Below are 18,753 nucleotides of genomic sequence, written 5' to 3'. Positions count from 1 at the left end.
GACACCCACCTCCACAGACCCTCCACCCACCCAGGTCTTCATCTGAGGGCCAATGGCTGCCTTCCTCCCTCTGTACACCAGCACAAAGGACTTTAATGGCCCTTGGTGGAGACAAGTTTCTCAATGGGGACAGAATACTACCCATCCCCTCCCCAACACACACAGACATACTCTCACATACACAAAACCCACATGGAGGTACACGGAGGCTTTCTATCTGACCCTACCCCCAGCACACACACGTTCTGGGTTTAGTCATTTATATCCTGAAAGTCTGTGGCAGTTGAGATGCAGAGAGATGGCACCAAATGTGTAAAACTGCAAGATGAAAGACGCATGTGCTATGACAAAGGTCATCAGCAGGGAAATACAGTTTCTTTTACTTACCCAGTAAGACGAAATACAGAATATATTTCAAGGCATTTAATGTCCTGTAGATGTTCAGTATCCCCTTTTATAATATCATATATTGTGCTTCAGCTGTTCATTTGAACTGCACTGTTTACACCAAGTATATGTGCACCAAATTGACTTCCAGCAACTACCATGAATATAATTTCTATGTATCAACACCATCTTTTGCAGTTCTGCAGTAGTATAATGCAACCTAGATAAGCACTAACATCAGTCTTTGACCATTTTTATTCTTAGGTCTTATTCTTATTGAGCACAATAGTAACTGTACACAGAAAAGACAAAACAATTTTCACATGTGGTAAAAAGTTTTAATTCCACTCATTGCTCTGCATGTACAAATATATATATAAAAAGTGAACACTTTCACTCTTAGTACATTTTGCAGCACAAGGACAGAGGACAGAGGGACAATACAATAGACAGTTACATTTACCACCTACACATCCATCAATATAGTTTGTCTCCAAAAAATCATTCAAGTGCTCACAAGTCACTTTTTGCTGTAATCTCTCCTCCAGGATGCATACATACAGGAGGAAGAATAACTGATCAAAGCATTGCCATGATTCACACACAATATAGTCAAACCATGCAAATAGACATGATCAAGTACTTCATTTTCATACATATATATTAATATTCTATAATCTATTCTTCTTATTTGCAGCTTATATGACAAGAAATAAAATTAGCAACATCAATGCTAAACGTGTGTTAAAGATGTTTTACAGAGGTATAACATATATATGATTTGAAATATTTCCTGGGTATCTGTTAGGAATGTGGGAGGATGCCTGTTTTTCCAACTTGTATGATTGAATTGCTGTGTTGCACACATGGTTACTAATGTATCACATTCTTTGGAAATAGCTGCAGAAATGTAGGAAAATACCAAAGGTACATGAGGAGAAAAACGTAATAAAGGGAGAAATTCTAGCAACCTTATGTTAAAAGAGAGCATTGCTCCAAAACAGGAACAGAAATAAATTAACGAGGAACCCAACATACATTTGTAGTATTAAAAGCTCTACGGTGGCAGCTATGATAAAGGGTATACAAGAAAACAATCACTTTAATCACCTTGTCCTCTGCCAGGATCCTCCATTTCTACACATGCAGTGTGAGAGTAAGTGGTTTCTTCTAGAGGAAGGGATTGTATGCCTCTGTGTGTGTGTCTTTCTATAGTTGTGTGGACAAATTTTAGTTCAAACCATCTTAGTGAAGGCAATTTGGGCACTTCTTACAGCTTCAAAGAGCGGTTTGAGGACTAAGACTTGATTTAAGGTTAAAGGGTAAGGTTGGAGTTAGACATTTAGTTTAGGATATGATAGGAGAAGGGACTATTGTCCTCACAGCTACTGAAAGACCAGTGTGTGTGTGTGTGTGCGCATGTGTGTGTGTGTGTGTGTGTGTGTGTGTGTGGAGGATTCACTTCTGATTCCCTTGATAATGTACAGTCGAGTCATCAAAGAGAGGGTTCTTCACTTCCATCTCCCCCGTCTGTCAAGGAGGGAAAAAATGAATCTCACTTAAATACACACATCAAAAATTAGTTTTGTATGTGTGTGTTTGTGAATGTGTGTGTGTGTGTGTCTACCAACCGGTGCAAGTCCAGGGCACTCGTATACTGTGAAGTCTCCTCCTACTTCTTCCTCATCTGATGTGACCTCGGAGTCGAGGACTTTCTGTTCAGGTTTGTGACTGAAGAAGAAGAAACAAGGCGGAGGTGGTAACATGGACAGAGGATGTGGTTAAAAAAGTGCTGCATATAGACGGGAGTGGTTGGCAAAGGGTAAAGGAAGTGAGTGGAGTTAGAAAAAAACGACATACTTTCCCATTGAAAGCATCTGCTGTTTCTGATGCTGATAGTGATACATTTGAGCGCTTTGGGCCAAAGTCTTATCTCCCATCTGAGGATGAAACAGAGAAAGAAAGTGTGAACTAAAAAAAAAAACCAAAAAAAAAACAAAACAAAATTGCTTGTTGGTCCATGCACCAAGAGATGAGAATTATCTTGTGGTTAAGACAGAAAGGTTAAAAAAAGAACAGAGCTAGTGGTTAGGTAAATAAAGAGGTGTGAGCTTACTGAGCTCCCAGTGGTTGTGGCAGCGGGCGCACTCGCCCCGCCAAAAGCAGGGTAGTCAACCTTCTGAGCCAGGCGCGATTCTCTCTGCAACCTGTAAAGAACATATGAATACTTTTTTTAACCTCTGGTAGTAACACATCTTTAACTGAAGCTCACGGCCTGTGATATATGAACAGAAAATGGACGTGTCACTGTGTTTTTGTATATCCAACGTCCAAATACATTTGATAATAAACTTAAAATTAATTTAAAACGATCTCAAACTCTTTTATGACTTACTTGACGTAACAGACAGTTGCCACGATAACTGCCACAGTGCCCACCGCAACACACAGTGAGATCAGAACTGTAGAGTGATAAAAAAAGACAGGGCAACAGCATGTTGAGAGGTAAATACTGTAATGAGTGATTACCCCTACATGGACATTTATTATGGGTGCAGAACAGAATTATATTTCCATTTTCTTGGTCGTTATAAATTAATTAGTTATGGCATGGATAAAATGATGTGAAACATAAAATCTACAGACACACCTTACAAGAAATGATATCATTAGTATCATGTATCCACACCCTGGGTTCCCTATTATCAACTTTCACATTCTGTGTGCAGCAAAGCCCTAGTGGTAACACTCACTGACGATAATTCTGTCATTTTTGGGTATCGGGATTCCTATAGGACCCGCTTTGCCATCAACCCCCGTGGTCCTGGCCTTTGGAGTCGGTGTAGGGAGGGCTGACACCTCAGGCTGGGACACTGTAGTGGTGGCACGCAGGGAATCAGATGAGGAACGATCCTGGCTTTTCTGTTTGGGTTTGGAGACACCTGTCTTGCTTTGTGTAATAGAGGTGATGTCCACTGCTGGAGAGCGAGAAAGACATGAAGAAATAACAGTCAATAAGAGAACATGTAGTGACACAAAAATATGATTTTAACACGCTTGAAGTAGTCGTTTCTTACCCTGAGATTTGGATTGCTTTGGTCCTGAATTGATCTCTGACACTTCCTGTTTTTCGATGACAGAGTGAAGATAATCTATCTCTGCGTCCAGGTCGGTGTACAGTGTTCCTCTACCTAAAAGACAAATGAGATTTAAAGTTTCACCAATTATCTGGCTCCAAAAGTGAAAGTAGAAAAGTGTAAGCTCAAAATCATCATCAAAATAAGGACGCAGCAGGAACATGCACTACAGTTGCATAACTGTTGCCATGTGGGACTATTGTGTGTAATTGAGAATGCTTCCTTATAGCTTAGCATGAACGCCTGCTGTCCCCATCACAGGTCTTTTTCAGAGCCTCCCCTCTGAAGTGATGACAGGGAGTGTGCCCATGTGTCTTGTTTGTTTGTGAACTGGTTAAAAAAGGAGACAATACTAAACTGTTACTAACAGCCCTTAAGGCCAGACAGTGAGTCACATTCCTGCCATACACCCGTGGTCTCCAGGACGACCAGAGTCGATAGTGTGTGTGTGTGTGTGTGTGGCCGGAGGAGGAAGCACTGCAGGGGGCAGCAGCAATCAGCCTAACCTTTGCTTTGCTGGGCTTGAGTTGCTACCTTCACAATAGATCTCATAGCTCACTGCTAATGGAAGGTAATCAAAGTGCTGTTTCCCTCTATAAAGTATAAAGTTACCCTGCAATATATCAAATATCAAATTATAGATAACTGCACTCATAACTGGAGGAGGCAACGAGCCACAGGGAAAGCAGGTGAGATTACTAAAAGTGCCAAAAAGCTGAATTTGGTTGCTATTTTACAAGCTCACAGCTGAGAGCATGACATCATCTATCATTCTGGACCAGAACTTACTCGGTGTCGCTTTGTGTGACACAGATATAAAAAAAATGAAAATTACGCCAGTGAACCTTTCTAAACAAACATGTTATTACACATTATTATAACCGCCTATATCGCATTAATGATTACGGTGCCACTTTCACTCCAGAAGGCCGGCCATCTGGCTGAGCTAATGCGTGTGATGTGACATGCCAGCACTTTCACTGCCTGCTTTGTTGCTTTCTTACCCCCCTCCACTAATGGCCATTTAGTGCCCCCCATGGCAGGTGTCTGTGGAGGCGGGATGCACCATCTGTACTTTGCAGGTGGTTCAGAGCTCATGCGCTGAGCGGGAACGTGTGGTAATACAGGCCTACATTTTTTTACTGAAGACTAGATTCAAAATGAGAATGATCTGCAAAGAATTGTTGGGAATGGATGCATTTATTTACTTATAGGGAATTCCTCGTCTAGGCCACAGTTGATAATCTATCTAAAAAGTGGCCACTGTGTGTATGTGTGTGGTTTCTCACACACTGACTAAGCACGCACACCTCTCCTTGTGTAAGAGAGTGTTGACACCGGCTTGATAATGACCCATAACCTCTTGAGAGGCTCCCGGGGGGCAGTCGGGTACAACAAACAAACACTAAAAAACTCAACAGGGATTGTGGGTCACACACATTTGTGCTGTTCTCTTTCCCCCCTTAAAAACCAATCATGTTTCTTCTTCCTCCAAACAAGGAACACACAGGAACACACAGATTACTTTCCTGCCCCCGTTTTGTCTTGTTTAGAAACTCTAAATCTAACTGATTTCACCAATTCAGACCTCAGGTCTAAACAAGCCTAACGCTTTCACACAGGACTTCCTGACAGAACGAACCCATTAAGGTAAAAATACTGGACATTACAAGGCAAAGAGATCCTTAGCTGCATCTGTCTAAAGTTATGAAAATAGGACTGAAACTCTTTTACATTTTGTATAATCCATTAATTAGTCTGTGAAATATATGGAAATTCAATTTCAATTTTTTATCAGTCTGTTATATGACTGATAGTCTTTTAAAGTAAGATAATATTAAGCAAAGTACTTTCCAATATCCTCCGTCTCTCAGTTATCATTTCCTCATTCCTGTTCATAGATTGATTTACACTGAGTGTGTCCTGCTGCCCTCAAGTGGTCATACACAGGGAGACGAGGAGGTGGGAGGAGCAGATGGTGGGTTTACAGGTTCAATCTGAATCATTCATTATCAAATTCCCAGAAAGTCTCTTGGCTGACTTGACAGCTAACAAAATGCAAAAAAGGGCCCTGCTAGATTCAGCTCTTTCATGAGCTCTTTCCTGCGCATTTGTCTTCCTGACAGTAAAGAAGCAGAAAGGTCACTTTAATATTTAGTATGGTCATAGACTGACGGAGTGGCAAACAGTTAAAATGTATTTTTGCACATAAATCGTAAAGTTGGAAAGGTAGTGTGCCTTATAATTCTGTCAGTGAGTCACCGTCTGACCTGCTATAAAAGTGACTGAGTAGCTTTGGGTAAATATGGGAAAACTGACCTGCAGTGTCCCAACCCTCAATAAACCATGGCACCTCTCTTAACCATTGTTTTAAACATGAATGCACCTATTGATGGAAACAACATTTGATAGTCTGAATCTTTTTTTAGCTAATAGAAATAGTCAGTAGCCACCATCAGTTTCTGCTAATAAACAGACAACAGCTTCTTAGTTTCTAGAAATGTTATCCAATTCATCCAGTAATTAAAATATACCTATAATATTAATAAGCATACCGATACAAGAAACTGCAATTTCCTGGTTTTATTTCATTAATCATCTTTCTTTCTGTCTTTTGCTCATTTTCACTTACTCATTTAAGGAAAGAAACGCAGCTGTAACAGTGTCAGACAGCAGATACAGATACTGTAAACGTCAAGTGTGATACTCTAGGCCAATGCCTACTAAAGTATCACGGACAACAACCTAAATGTTCAACAGCTAGATGGAGCAGCTGGAGAGTTACAATATGTGACTGTTTCTAAAACTCTGTCTATAATACACAGTATGCTAGGACTATTTCACTTATTTGTTTTGATATGGTTAGTGGGAAATGGTGTGACTGTCGTCAACAACCATACACATACACTAATATGAATAGATGACAACATATGCCTCATTAGCAGTTCATTCTGGGACTGAACATGTTCATTCTATGATTGCTGAACTAAAATATGTCTCACGTTAGTGATCTAGTCTCATGTTACCAAAGTAAACTGCTGCAGGATATTTGTTCATGTTGCGTGTCACCCTAACTTCAAAGAAACAACAGTCAAATTGTCTTGGTCTTTTTGCTGTTGATAGTTTGTTGATTGCTCTATTATACACTAAATATAATGGAAACATAATGGATACATAAGCATATTCAGTTAGAAGAATAGAATCATACACAGTCAAATACAGTTATATGTTTGAATTTAAGAGAGAGAGCTTCTGAAGGACAGAACGACGGTCCAGGTAAAGCCCAGGGTTACATGGACAGTGCCCTACCTTTAGCACATATACAATTTACCTGCATATTTAGTACAGAACGCATACCATTCACAGACTCTTTGTGCTTCTTCTGAACAAATGACAAGGCTTCAGGGCATATTGTATGTTTACCAATGGCAGCACACGCCTCTATGTCAAATATAAGCTAGGCCTGCTTACAATAAAAAAGCGGTGTCTGTGTCACCGCTTCACCTGCTGCACACTCTCATTTCAGTAAAACGATAGTCGTATGATTTCTCTGATAATCAATTGTTTGCTTAAAATAAAAATTATCAACGGGATGAAAAATGTAGTGGTCATCCAAACCTTGATATTTGATTAGTCCTAGTAAACAGAGACCCAAACCCGAACCAAACCATGTACCCCAATAGTAGTGGGGAAAGCAGCAGCTGTACACACTGCTACTTCCAGGATTCGGAGGATTACTGCAGTATCCTGGATCAACTCGACAGCTCAGCTTCAATCTTTTCTGCTCCAAGGCCACACTGTGACGCAGGTGCGTCCTGTCATTCTTGTACAAACAGCGTTATGGTGTGTCAAAATCCGAGCGGCTTATCTAAATTACTGTCAGTATCTAGAGCTGCTAATTCTTTCAAAAAACATGTACTGTGAAAAAAAAAAAAAAAAATGACGCATTACACCGTTGTGATTATTCAGTGGAGAAGGAAAAAGCTGAACATTCAAACCTAGTGCAGAAGCAGTGAGTCAGCTTGATGAGGTGGAGATTTGCTTTTGTACAAATAAACTTAGAGAATGAATTGAAGAGCAGATGGGTACGTTTTCTTTATGTGTATTAGACAGATTAAAAACAATAAGAGAGATGCAAAACAGACTGATAATGGATAATTTAGTTGTTGCTGGTGTAAAATTCAACACAATTTCAGTTTTACAAATGTGCATCTTTCAGAAAAGAAATCTAACTCTTTTGGTCAGGAGGCTAAAAGTGACTATCTGGAAATATCCTGTACCGCATGTCAGTTGGAAAGAAGAAGAAACAGACTCTCTGTCAAGATTTTCAAGTTTTAGTGAGTGTGTGGACCCTTTACCCAGTTTGTCGAGAGAATGAATTTCCTATTTGTGTAATCTGGTTGATCCTCTTTAGTATACTAGTTTAAGCGTTGCTGCTGCTCTATTACTTTACCTGTTGGACTGGAGTTATAGGCTGACTTTCTATATTATTATTATTATTATTGATGTCTAGGGTCAGGTGATGATATGTGTCCTGTTCTTGTTTTATTGCTTGTTATAAATACATTCTTATTTTTTGACTAAACTGAAACTGAGTGATTCTTTAAGTGTAATTTGCTGCCAAACTACCACGCTGCAGCTCTTTGTTGTGTTCTCATGCACTAAGAGATGGTGCATTGACCCCGACAAACCAACTCAACTAAATTTGGTATATTTATGTAAGTGAAATTGGAGTAATTTCATCAGTTCATTTCAGCAGAGCGTGTGTGAGTGTGTACACGCATGTGAGCATGTCAGTGTGAAAAAGAGACAATCTGTCTCCTGTGCAGATCAGCGTGTTGCGTGGTCTCTCAGGGGTTTATGTAATAGGGAGCTTAGCCGAGGCCTTCAATGTGCTAGATTCACAACACTATATACACACACAGAGAATCAGTCAAATGAGTGTACTGCAAATGTAGATGTGTCCATACAGCTCTTCAATATCACACTCATCTGTTTCTCATGTTTACTTCTGTCTCTGATGCTGTCACCAAGTCTTTGAGGTACATTTGTACTGAATCCTCCCCTCTGCCAGACCCATCTAAATTATTAATTCTGCAGAGAACACACACATGCCAACCAACAGATGTAAATGCACACACACACACACACACACACACACACACACACACACACACACACACACACACACACACACACACACGTGGAGGCAGAGGCAAACCAGCGCAAGAGAGGTAGAAAGAGCGAGCTAGAGATGCATGTTATCAAAGTGATTAAAGCTAGCAGTGTGCAGGGGTGGTGTGTGTGTGTGTGTGTGTGTGTGTGTGTGTGTGTGTGTGTGTGTGTGCATGTGTTGCAGACACAGCAGTAGCAGGGACAGATTAAAAACACAGACATTCGGACAGCGCCACAGCTGTAGCGATAAGAATGGTAGAAAGATGGAGAGTGAGGACCACGGTAGAAACTGGAGGAGATCAAGCAAAGATTGATAAGCTGAAGAAGGCAAAAGACCAAATCAATAGGTATTTCAGAAATATTGAAATATTAACTAAAAGAGAGGAATGTGGATTGAACGTGTGGTGAAGGAAAACACAGAACTGACTGTGACACATAAACTTTGCTGATTCAAAAACAACCAGGGAGAAGCAATTGTTGCTGCTTTCATTTAAACTTTATGCAGGTTGTCTAACGAGACCTGAGGGTACGATCAGAAGTGCCATAGCCTGGTTTTTCATCCGTCTTTAATTTGCTCTCGTGTTTTAACTATGCAAGCAACAACTGTTATAAAGTATTAACAGTTAGAAGACAGACGTGTGTCCAGGACTTAAATAACCTCTCTCTGCAAAAGGAAACATATTTTGAATCATATAAAAGTGTTTTCCAAATCTAAATTCATTCATGTTTGGAAAACACAAAAACCAGGCACTAAAACACTGGAATGAAATTATCATGTGGTGAAGAATAAAACAATCCATCTATCCATCCATTTTTTAAATCAACTGTCCACTCAAGGGTCACGGGAGTGCTGGAGAATATCCCAGCTGTCATTGGGCGAGAGTCGCAGTACATGCTGGACAATATACGACTAATACGGTGCTAATATCAAACATATTTTATGCATAAATATTATCCTCACATGCTCTAACGAAGACAGAGAGCTTATAGGTATGGGTTTGTGTGTGCATCATTCTTCCTACCATTTGAATTGTGCCTTTTCCTTGCCACGCAGCGTCCTTCCTCATTCTCCTCCAGTCGGGGGAAGCAGGGGCCACAGTGAGAGGAGCCAGGGTAGCAGAAGTGCCGCCCCTCTTTGGCACAGTCAATAGGGAGAGGGCACCTACTGGCAGCTAAGGAGAGAGTGTAACAACACTTTCATTAGTATCTTAACATTTGTGGCGTAAAGTAGAAATCCTTCTTTTAATAACACACTTAAAAACCAGTCTTTGTGTGGAATGAAGAATAAAAAAGTGACACTTCCTTCTACAGTGGCTCAATTCAAAAATAAGAAAAGAATGACACCACAGCTTGAGTCACTTGTAGAAAATGTTTTTAAGCTTCAACCTCATTAAACCTTTTATAAGGGTGAGGTGTGAAAGATATGACAGGAATGCGTGAACTGTAAAAAAGGTACATTTTGAATCATTTTCGGTATTTTGCAATGTAGTGAGCTCCACCTGTTTGTCAAACCACGTCAGGTTAAACCAAAGTAAAGAGTAATCTCCAGCTGCTCTCTCACAGATCTGCCTGCAATCAGGTTAGATAATCACCTGACCTCATTTCTGCTGGTTTAACAGAACAGCAGCGCCCAAACTCTGTAGTTAGATATATAGACTACCACACACACACACACACAAACACACACACACACACACACACACACAAACACACACACACACACACTGCTTGACATACACACAAAGGAAGAAGTGGGTCACTGATCCACAGCAGGTGTGTTTGGTAGCTGAGGGCTGGTGGAGCACCGGGACGCTATCAGAGCGCATAATGAGCCCAGCAGTGCTGCACGGAGGGCCGGCTAAAGGTGAACAGCACGGTGGGTGATGATTCTGGCAAATCAGACATGGGGAGATTTAAATGGGGAAGAAAGTGAATGAGCCCAGTGTTTTTTGTGATATAATGGATCTCAAAGGTCACGGATGTTCAAGTCTAAGAGGTGACAGAACAGTGTATGATGCAGATGAAGCAGCCAATGAGATAGCAGATTTTTAACTACACTTTATTTTCTATTCTGTGTGCTTATTTTCTAATCTTTATATATAGACTTGGTTTCTTTTGAGTCATTTCAATATGAAAATGCAGATTTCACTTTTTACATACACAACAACACAATCAGTTACAATAAAAGCATCCCAACAGGAATATTGAAAGCTCAGTTAAAAAAAACCAAACAATAACAACACATCAGTGTGTGAACCCCATAGACCAACACACACACATTGCACACACTGTAAATCCACACAAACACACACAAGTCTACACGTCCTCACTACTGCAGTACAGGGAGATGGATACATACATTCCACATCCACAAAATGACGCACGTGCAACCTGAGAAGCTTTGTTTTTCTCTCTGTTCGTGTCGAAAATGCATAAAGAGCAGGAGGCTGGTGATGGGAAATAATGAGCATTTGAAATTTGGGTTCAACCATCTACATCTCAGAGCAGATGGTTTATTCACTGATTTGTCTCTGAGGAGAAAAACTGATATTTTACTTAGTGCCACAAAACTAACGTGCTTGTACACAATCGCCTGTGTGTGTTTGCTGGTTGTTTAAGGTCACGCAGCTTGGAAACAGCTCTGTCACCTCTCGCTGCCTTATTATTCCACATTCCTGCAAGTGCAACCTGCTCATGTGCCGAGCACCCCTCTCTTTCATGATTACATTCAAGATTGTTCTCCCCCTTAATTGTTTTCTCTCCACCTGCCACGTGGCGTCTTTGTCATCTCCTTCCAGATATCAAACCTTGGTCTGCTGTTTTCGTACTTTCTCATTGATTTCCATCAACCACTTGACATTGGAGAAAAACTAGGCATCATTGGATACCTTGATGTGTCCTTGACTATGCACAGTTTTCGAATTATTTTTCAGGCACGTGTCCAACTGCACAAAACTTCATCCAGAAAGAAGCCTTTTTTAACTGTCCCTTTAGTTAGACACACGGCTGTAATTACATACACTGGTTTATTATAATGCACTATGTAATGGTTGTTTTATTGATTTGTGCCCAAACACTTGGACAAATCATCTCAGTCAGGGGCATCACAAGAGCTTTTAATCAATTATTTGAACAGCTGAGTCCAAAACCTACTGTTTCTAACTGCTCTCATTAATGTTTATACCTATCTCGTACCTTTTTACTCTGCTTTTTACTTTTACACTCTTTGTCAGGGTGGGCAGGGTTACGCAGGTGTATATGTAATCACTGTCTCATAAAGCGCTTTCATTTCCATAGACATTTACGAACAAATGAGATGAGAAAATGCTCAAATGTGCTATCACATCATTCATTGAACACATTATGTTTATAAAATATTACATATAGGAATATAGCTGCACTCTCTATTATAATAATGCAGCCAACAACTCAACACCTCTGCTCAGTACTTCATCTGTTATTCGTCACATGGAAAGTTAATGGGTGGAAGCTCTTGCAATCATGTGAATTGCAGATAATTATTCTCCTCACACACAAGTAGCCATGCATACACAAATACACACCCAGAAGAAAATCGGTATGTGTTTCATTATCAATGTGTGAAGCAGGGCAACGGTGAGAAAAAGCAAAACGAGTGTGAAAACCTGGGGAAAGCTTCCACCAGCTGTTGTCAGAGAAAAAAATGGCAGAATTAGAGTGCCCAACTCGTGCATCGTTTGTTTTTGATGCACTAGTTGGTCAAAAACAAGTAGACTTAATGGCACCTTTTCTGTAAAGAGCTAAACAAACAGAAAAGACATGATGATGACCTTTTTACCCACATGACCTAACATCAGCAGCTCAATCGAAAAGATACAAAACAAGAGAAGGGCAGGGATTCTCAAAAAACCACAGGGGGACACCCAAAAGAGCAGACATGTTCCCACACTACATCGGGTCGCCCGATACTGGTGACGATAGTCGTGGTGTGAAAAAAACCATTATATAACTCAGGGACTAAGAAACTCGTTTTCGTTAAAATGACTTCGCTAACCATCTGCTGCTGCTGTTGCCAGGCTGTGCTCAGCAGCAGCAGCGGCGCTGCCGGGAAGAACCGGGAGAGGCAAACAGAGGCATTTTCACACAACCTGTTAAACACCTACACCCCCACACACGCACATATACACACTTGTGGGCAAGTGCATAGTTTTGTGTCACTTGTGCTCCTTCAGGCTGTTCTACAAATACGACAAATGCCACTTAATGTGCAATCGCGTGTGTGTGTGTCTGTGTGGGAGTCTTAGAAAGGAAACAGGAAATGGGTAGACCAGGAGGGTCATGCTCTCCCATTGTGTGAGTTTCCTGACCATCTGATAGCAGGAAGTAAGCACAAACACTCCAAGTCAAGTGGAAACATTAAAGAGCTCTGCTGAGCGCTCTTCACTTGATATATAACTACAGCGTTTATTTCCACACGGACAAAGTGCACACATCTGCTCCTGCGTGTTTGTACATCCATATCTGTGTGTAACTACGTTGTTATGCTCTTGTTTATCCATCATGCCTCACTCTCAAATCACAAAAACAAACAAGTGCGCACAGTCTCTTCCCGTCGCTGTACCACACCCACTGGCAACAGCTGGGATGTGATGATATCCTACAGTATATAAGGCACGGCTGATGTTAATTAGTCGTAGTAAGAGACCTTTTTCCCCACACTATTCAATCAGGGGTCTCATTCTAACTGGACTCTGAACCAGACTCAAATACCAGAAAGAAAAAGAAAAGAGCAGAAGGAAACTACTATTTGTCTTTAACCACTCAGTGGAAGCAGTTGCCAGATCAACCTAAAAAAAAAAGACATAGTCAGAAAGTCGTGAGACTGAATCAGTTGAGTAAATACATGGAAAGTGTCTACTTATCAGTTTCAGGTCGCTGCTACGTTTCCCACCACTATCTGACACGTTGACTTTTACATGAAACCTTTTCTTTTTTTATACGATCAGTGGAAAATGGAGCATGACTCTGCACCTGTTTGGCAGGTTCATTAGCACATGTGCAAGAACTCACACACACAGAGTCACATCTTAATGCTAAGGCAGGAAATATACTGGTAGAGTAAGATGAAGGTAAAAGGAAGTGAACCAAAAAAAAACGACAGACAGAATATCTTTCTCAAGAACAGGTTTTTGTTTCTCTCCCTGTCTCTCTCTCGTTGTACTAACCTCTGTCATGTCAGACCATGATGAGTCTAACCCACTGCACAGGGGATAATTACTGGGTCATTTTCATTAGACTGGAGCAGAGCAGCACACCCACAGCAAACAGAACAAAGGTTAAATGGATTTATACAATGGCAGCATGTGCTGTTGGTGGCAAATGAAAGCTCTTTGATTTTGTGTTCTCTCTCCTTTTATTATGGTTATCAGGCTTGCTGGCCTTTAGATGAGTCTGTTAGAACGGTCTGTGATGTCACAATTCAGATTTTTAGGTAAGGTAAGTGGAAAGGGGGTCTTGCTTAAGGACCTTACTGGACGGCAGGGCGCCAGTCTTACAACTACACTATCCAGCCGACAGACATCATTAGCAAATAATGTTTTGAACTATGTCATCAAAATCCCCTGCTTACTGTATATATAAAAAATAAGATTTCCATAAAAGCATTTCGGAAGATGTGTCAGCACTGATACTCGTATGACGAAATATTATTACCATATTGTTGGTGTTTCTATTTAAATCAGGTAACGTGGGAGCTGTCAGACTTGGTGAGGATGTGGCTTCACACCCCCCACTTTGTGCATCCAAAACTGCTGAAACAGTAAATGAGCTATATCATATTTTGCCGCTTTTTCAGCACAAAATAGGTTTGAAAAAAAAAAACAACGGGACTAAAACTGAAAGAGCAGAGTGTGATTCATTGCTGCTGAAACTGCGCTGACTCTGGTTTGCTTAGATGTCTGTAACTGAAATGTAACTTGATTAACTGTGGCCTTCTCATTTCCTGCAGAGGTCTGTTTGCCAACAGCACCCAACCATTTCTCAGACCTCCAAGTCCAGACCACAATGGGGAAGATCAATAATATCAATAATTACTACCAGCGGTTGCATAATATCATGATGTTTACTAGTATAAACGGTAATGGGTGGTAATGTCCCCTTCCTCTCAGTGGTGAATCACTTGCATGTCAAATCCCATTGAGGACCACAGAAGACATACGCCAGGTTCATCTGAAACAAGACCGTTTGTCAGCCTTAAACTGTGATTATGCATGTGAACGTGCATATGAACTTATGTTACTAATGTAATGTGTCCCTGTGTACTGCAAGTAGCAGTAAACTAACCCTACAATCTGCATCAGAAAATTAAAGCTTCAGTGAAACAATTTCCTTGTTCCTCATTCCAAGCTGATTTCTGCTGCTGATGTTTCCTGAAATCTGCTCTTAAGCACAAAGCTCATCAACTTGATTCACTCTATTGAAATGTATTGATTTCCCATCCAAGCCTTTTGGAAATAATATATATTAACTGAAAACTAATATACTTAAGCAACACTTAATCTCCAGTCATAAGAGGAAATAGATTATTACGTATGAACTCAGTCATCAACTCAGTGGTGTGGAAGAAGTTAAGGTTAGGAGCCAGGGAATTAACCTCGTCAGTGTCATCACAACTACAGAAAGCCCGTTGTATGTGTGTGAAAGAGAGAGTGTGACACCAAAGACACAAATCGTTAAAGCTTATTCCGGATGGCAGAGAAGGCCAGAGGCACAGGCCCTCTGAATAATAGTCACACCAATTCTATGTGGGCTCGGTGAATGACAAACCTGGCATTTAAACGTGGCAGCACAACAATGATCAGGCTGGATTACACAATTGGGAACATGTTTCTACAGTGACATGCTAAAATTAGAGAAGAAAGAACCAAGTGTTGCTGTAAAGGCACAGTGCCCCGCTGATTCTTAACTGTACAACAAATCCTGTATATTAGGGTCATTAATTCTGTATCTCGGCCTGCTGACTAGACGTTCAATTAGACAGGAGCGTTTTTTTGGATTTCATCCATTCAAAGATGTTCTGTGAAAGCTCGCCGGCATATTTACGTATGACGATGTGTCGACGTTTGCTGAATCGACCACCTGATGTCACATTCCAGCCAAATCACCCTGAAAACTGACCCACTGCAACGTGGTTCTGTAGACGTCTCCAATATATTTAACAATCTTCTATGAGGTGGAGTGAATTTGACTCCTACAATGGTCCTGAGCAGCGTAATTGTTTTGTGTTATCCATAGAAAGACAAATATGGCTCATGCACTGACACATATTGTTATAAACAAGCTGCATTCGATTGTAAGAGGTGTCGCATCATCACGCATCACACCAGTGAAGTTGTTTGACTGCCGATGACAGCCAACATGTTATTCTTCACTTAAACTTTACTTTAGTTAAACAAGAGACACACTGGACGCTTGAGACAGCTTTATCTCCACCTCGTCCAAAAGGAAATAAATCACCTCTGACTGTGGAAACTTTTCTACAGAACATCTGATGATATTTACTTCGGTAGAACTTAGACACCTATAAAGAGTACAGGGGGAAATTACTGGGCTATTTTAATTTATTCTGCGGGGGGGTGGGATGTATCACATCCTCTTTGTTGTGCATGAGCAAGATGAAGTCACACACACCTACAGTGTCACACATTTACTTCAGTGGGTCAGAATGAGCTGTGGGACGACTGTGCAGAGCGTGGCAGTAAGATTTCGGCGTGCAGGGGTGCTTGTCGTGTGTGTCCCTCAGACAAAGTCTACAGATTACATGGCAGAGTCCAGCTGGTGCTTCTCCCAAAGCATTTCAGCGTTAAATGCAGAGAAGCAGATTATCTCCCCTGCACACAACAACAGCAACCATGACCGTGTTGAGCTCCATCTCACACACACACACACACACACACACACACACAGAGACAGACAGGCATCACACTGCACACAAATATGTTTCCAATAATCAAACAGTGCTCAAAACAATTCCCAGAATATTATTGGATTATTTCCTGGTGGCATAAATGTTTGTCACAGCTTACATAAGTTACGTTTAAAGCAAACATCTGCTCGCTTTACTCCATTTTCTATTTGGATTATGGGTCTGCTGCCCACATAGAGAACCAACATAGGTAGACTACTGTTTTTAAAAATGTAAGAAGCAGCCAAGATTTAAAGTCTGCCTTGTCAATTATTTTGTTTTTAAACACTTTTTAACAGGCTGGTTTGTGTTTAACCTGTCTGCAAACAGTCCCCTGACCTAATCTCAGGTTCAAAAACTAACCAGCTGCTTTGTCAGTAACAGAAAAAACAACAGCAAGGGTCAAATACAAAAAAAACATGCGTGTCTCTGTTTTTCAAATCTTCCCTCATGACATAAAAGTCTCCATCCTCTGTTTGTCAGGAGCTCAGCAGTTGTTAAAGACGCCCCAGGAACAGTCACTGATCCTGACATACCTGAAAATGAGCTTAGGATCATTTGTCTGCTGTTGTCTGCTCTGTGCGTGCGCGTGTGCGTGTGTGTGTGTGTGTGTGTGTGTGTGTGCGTGTGTGCGTGTGCGCGGAGCCTGTTTACCTGGGAAGCCAGCACTGACGGGGACGACGTAGAGCACAACCGCGGCGAGCAGCAGCGGCATCGGCGGAGAAGAGGCCCGGCGCTCGCTTCGGTGCCGCGGGCCACGCAGCAGCAGCAGCAGCAGCAGCATCCTTGGGGTCTTCTAGGCTTTTGTCATTCCCCCATCACTTTTCTTTTTCTTTTTTCTTTCAGCGCCAGAGACACGCAGCGGTCGAGTAGAGCGGACAGGTAGCGCCACGGTGCAGCGTGTGCACACTGCGCACTGTAATCCGTGGCAGAGCTAAAGATAGCGGCGCTTCACAGGAGAGCGCCGCTGCCTTCACGGTCCCCTCGTAAACTCGAAAACGACCCACTCCGACTCAACAACCTAGCAGACAGATGTGCGCCCCTGCAGTGACACGGTTTAGACTCTTTCTTTATTTATTTCTACTTCCACTATTATTTACCACCTAAAGGGCTGTGCTATGCTTTTCTATTATATGCTACACTTTGTTATGGAGCTGCAATAAGATAAATATATTCAAAATACGCATATTGTATCTTTTTTTGTATTTCTACCACTAGAATAAAACAAAATAAAGAATACAATTTGTGGGAAAAAAAAGTCAGAATCTTTTTTTTTTTTTACATTACTTTACTCTTTGTCTTTTAATTTTGATTTACCATTTCTTGTTTCCCCATCATAACAAACTTTTATTCATTTTTTTTCTTTTTTGTTGTCTTCTATAGTAATCATCAAGAAACCAACATTTCTAGTTGTTCTGTGTAACGGCACTTTTTCCCCACGGCACCTGAAGGCACCGGTTTACTTTCAGATTAGAAACGGGACACAACCCCAACCACAGGAGGACGTGATGACGCGGGAAGCCAGTTTATATTGGATCATATGATGTGTTCAGTTACATGGAGAAATTGATTTGATACTGATGAGTTTAGCCTTGTCAACCACTAATTCTTTTATTTTCTATATAGCGTGTCTAATACACTAATGGACATAATGATTGAGAGAAAAATAAAGGATTTGTCTAATTTGTATCAGAATGTGCAGTAAATCTGGAATCACTTGAAGGGGTATGAATGCCCTGCAGATTATTTGTTTCCACTGTAGTACATTTCACCAATTAACTCCACTCCATGTCCAACAAGAGCGACATTCAGTGACCAGCACACAAACAAAAGCTTTGGCTGACAACAGATACGATTTAAGTTAATTTGATTGTCAGTTGTCTATTGATGACTAACAATAGCACACTTGTGCTTACAAATAACACAGTGTAGCACATTGTGTCATGTTATGATGAAATTTAAAGGACTTTTCTAGTGTGATGTTTTGCCATTGCTATTGTCAGTCTCACCAACGTCATCATCCTTGTCATTGTGCTGTGCTTGTTCCCATCCTGTACAAAAGGTTTCAAGGTCTGTCTCGTCACTTACAGGCCATTTTATTAGGTACACCTG

General features: G+C 41.0%; 1 protein-coding gene across 2 annotated transcripts; it reads right to left on the bottom strand.

The window, feature by feature from the left end:
• Positions 1 to 703: 703 nt before the first annotated feature.
• Positions 704 to 17,563, bottom strand: npdc1a (neural proliferation, differentiation and control, 1a). Of its 2 annotated transcripts, none has more exons than XM_026339218.1 (9): positions 17,296 to 17,563; positions 9,722 to 9,871; positions 3,465 to 3,578; positions 3,141 to 3,365; positions 2,783 to 2,849; positions 2,504 to 2,594; positions 2,248 to 2,327; positions 2,019 to 2,118; positions 704 to 1,917 (listed from the first exon to the last, which is right to left on the bottom strand). In XM_026339218.1, exons 1-9 carry the CDS (start codon positions 17,423 to 17,425, stop codon positions 1,846 to 1,848), a joined length of 1,029 nt encoding a protein of 342 aa, XP_026195003.1. In that variant the 5' UTR covers positions 17,426 to 17,563; the 3' UTR covers positions 704 to 1,845. The 2 variants fall into 2 exon arrangements, with proteins under 2 accessions (XP_026195003.1, XP_026195004.1); XM_026339219.1 differs by having other exon boundaries at positions 3,141 to 3,362.
• Positions 17,564 to 18,753: the final 1,190 nt, after the last annotated feature.

Source organism: Anabas testudineus, chromosome 22 (genome assembly GCF_900324465.2).
Source record: "Anabas testudineus chromosome 22, fAnaTes1.2, whole genome shotgun sequence".
In the NCBI taxonomy this organism is placed as follows: Eukaryota; Metazoa; Chordata; class Actinopteri; order Anabantiformes; family Anabantidae; genus Anabas; species Anabas testudineus.
This window is presented reverse-complemented; position numbering and strand designations above follow the sequence as displayed.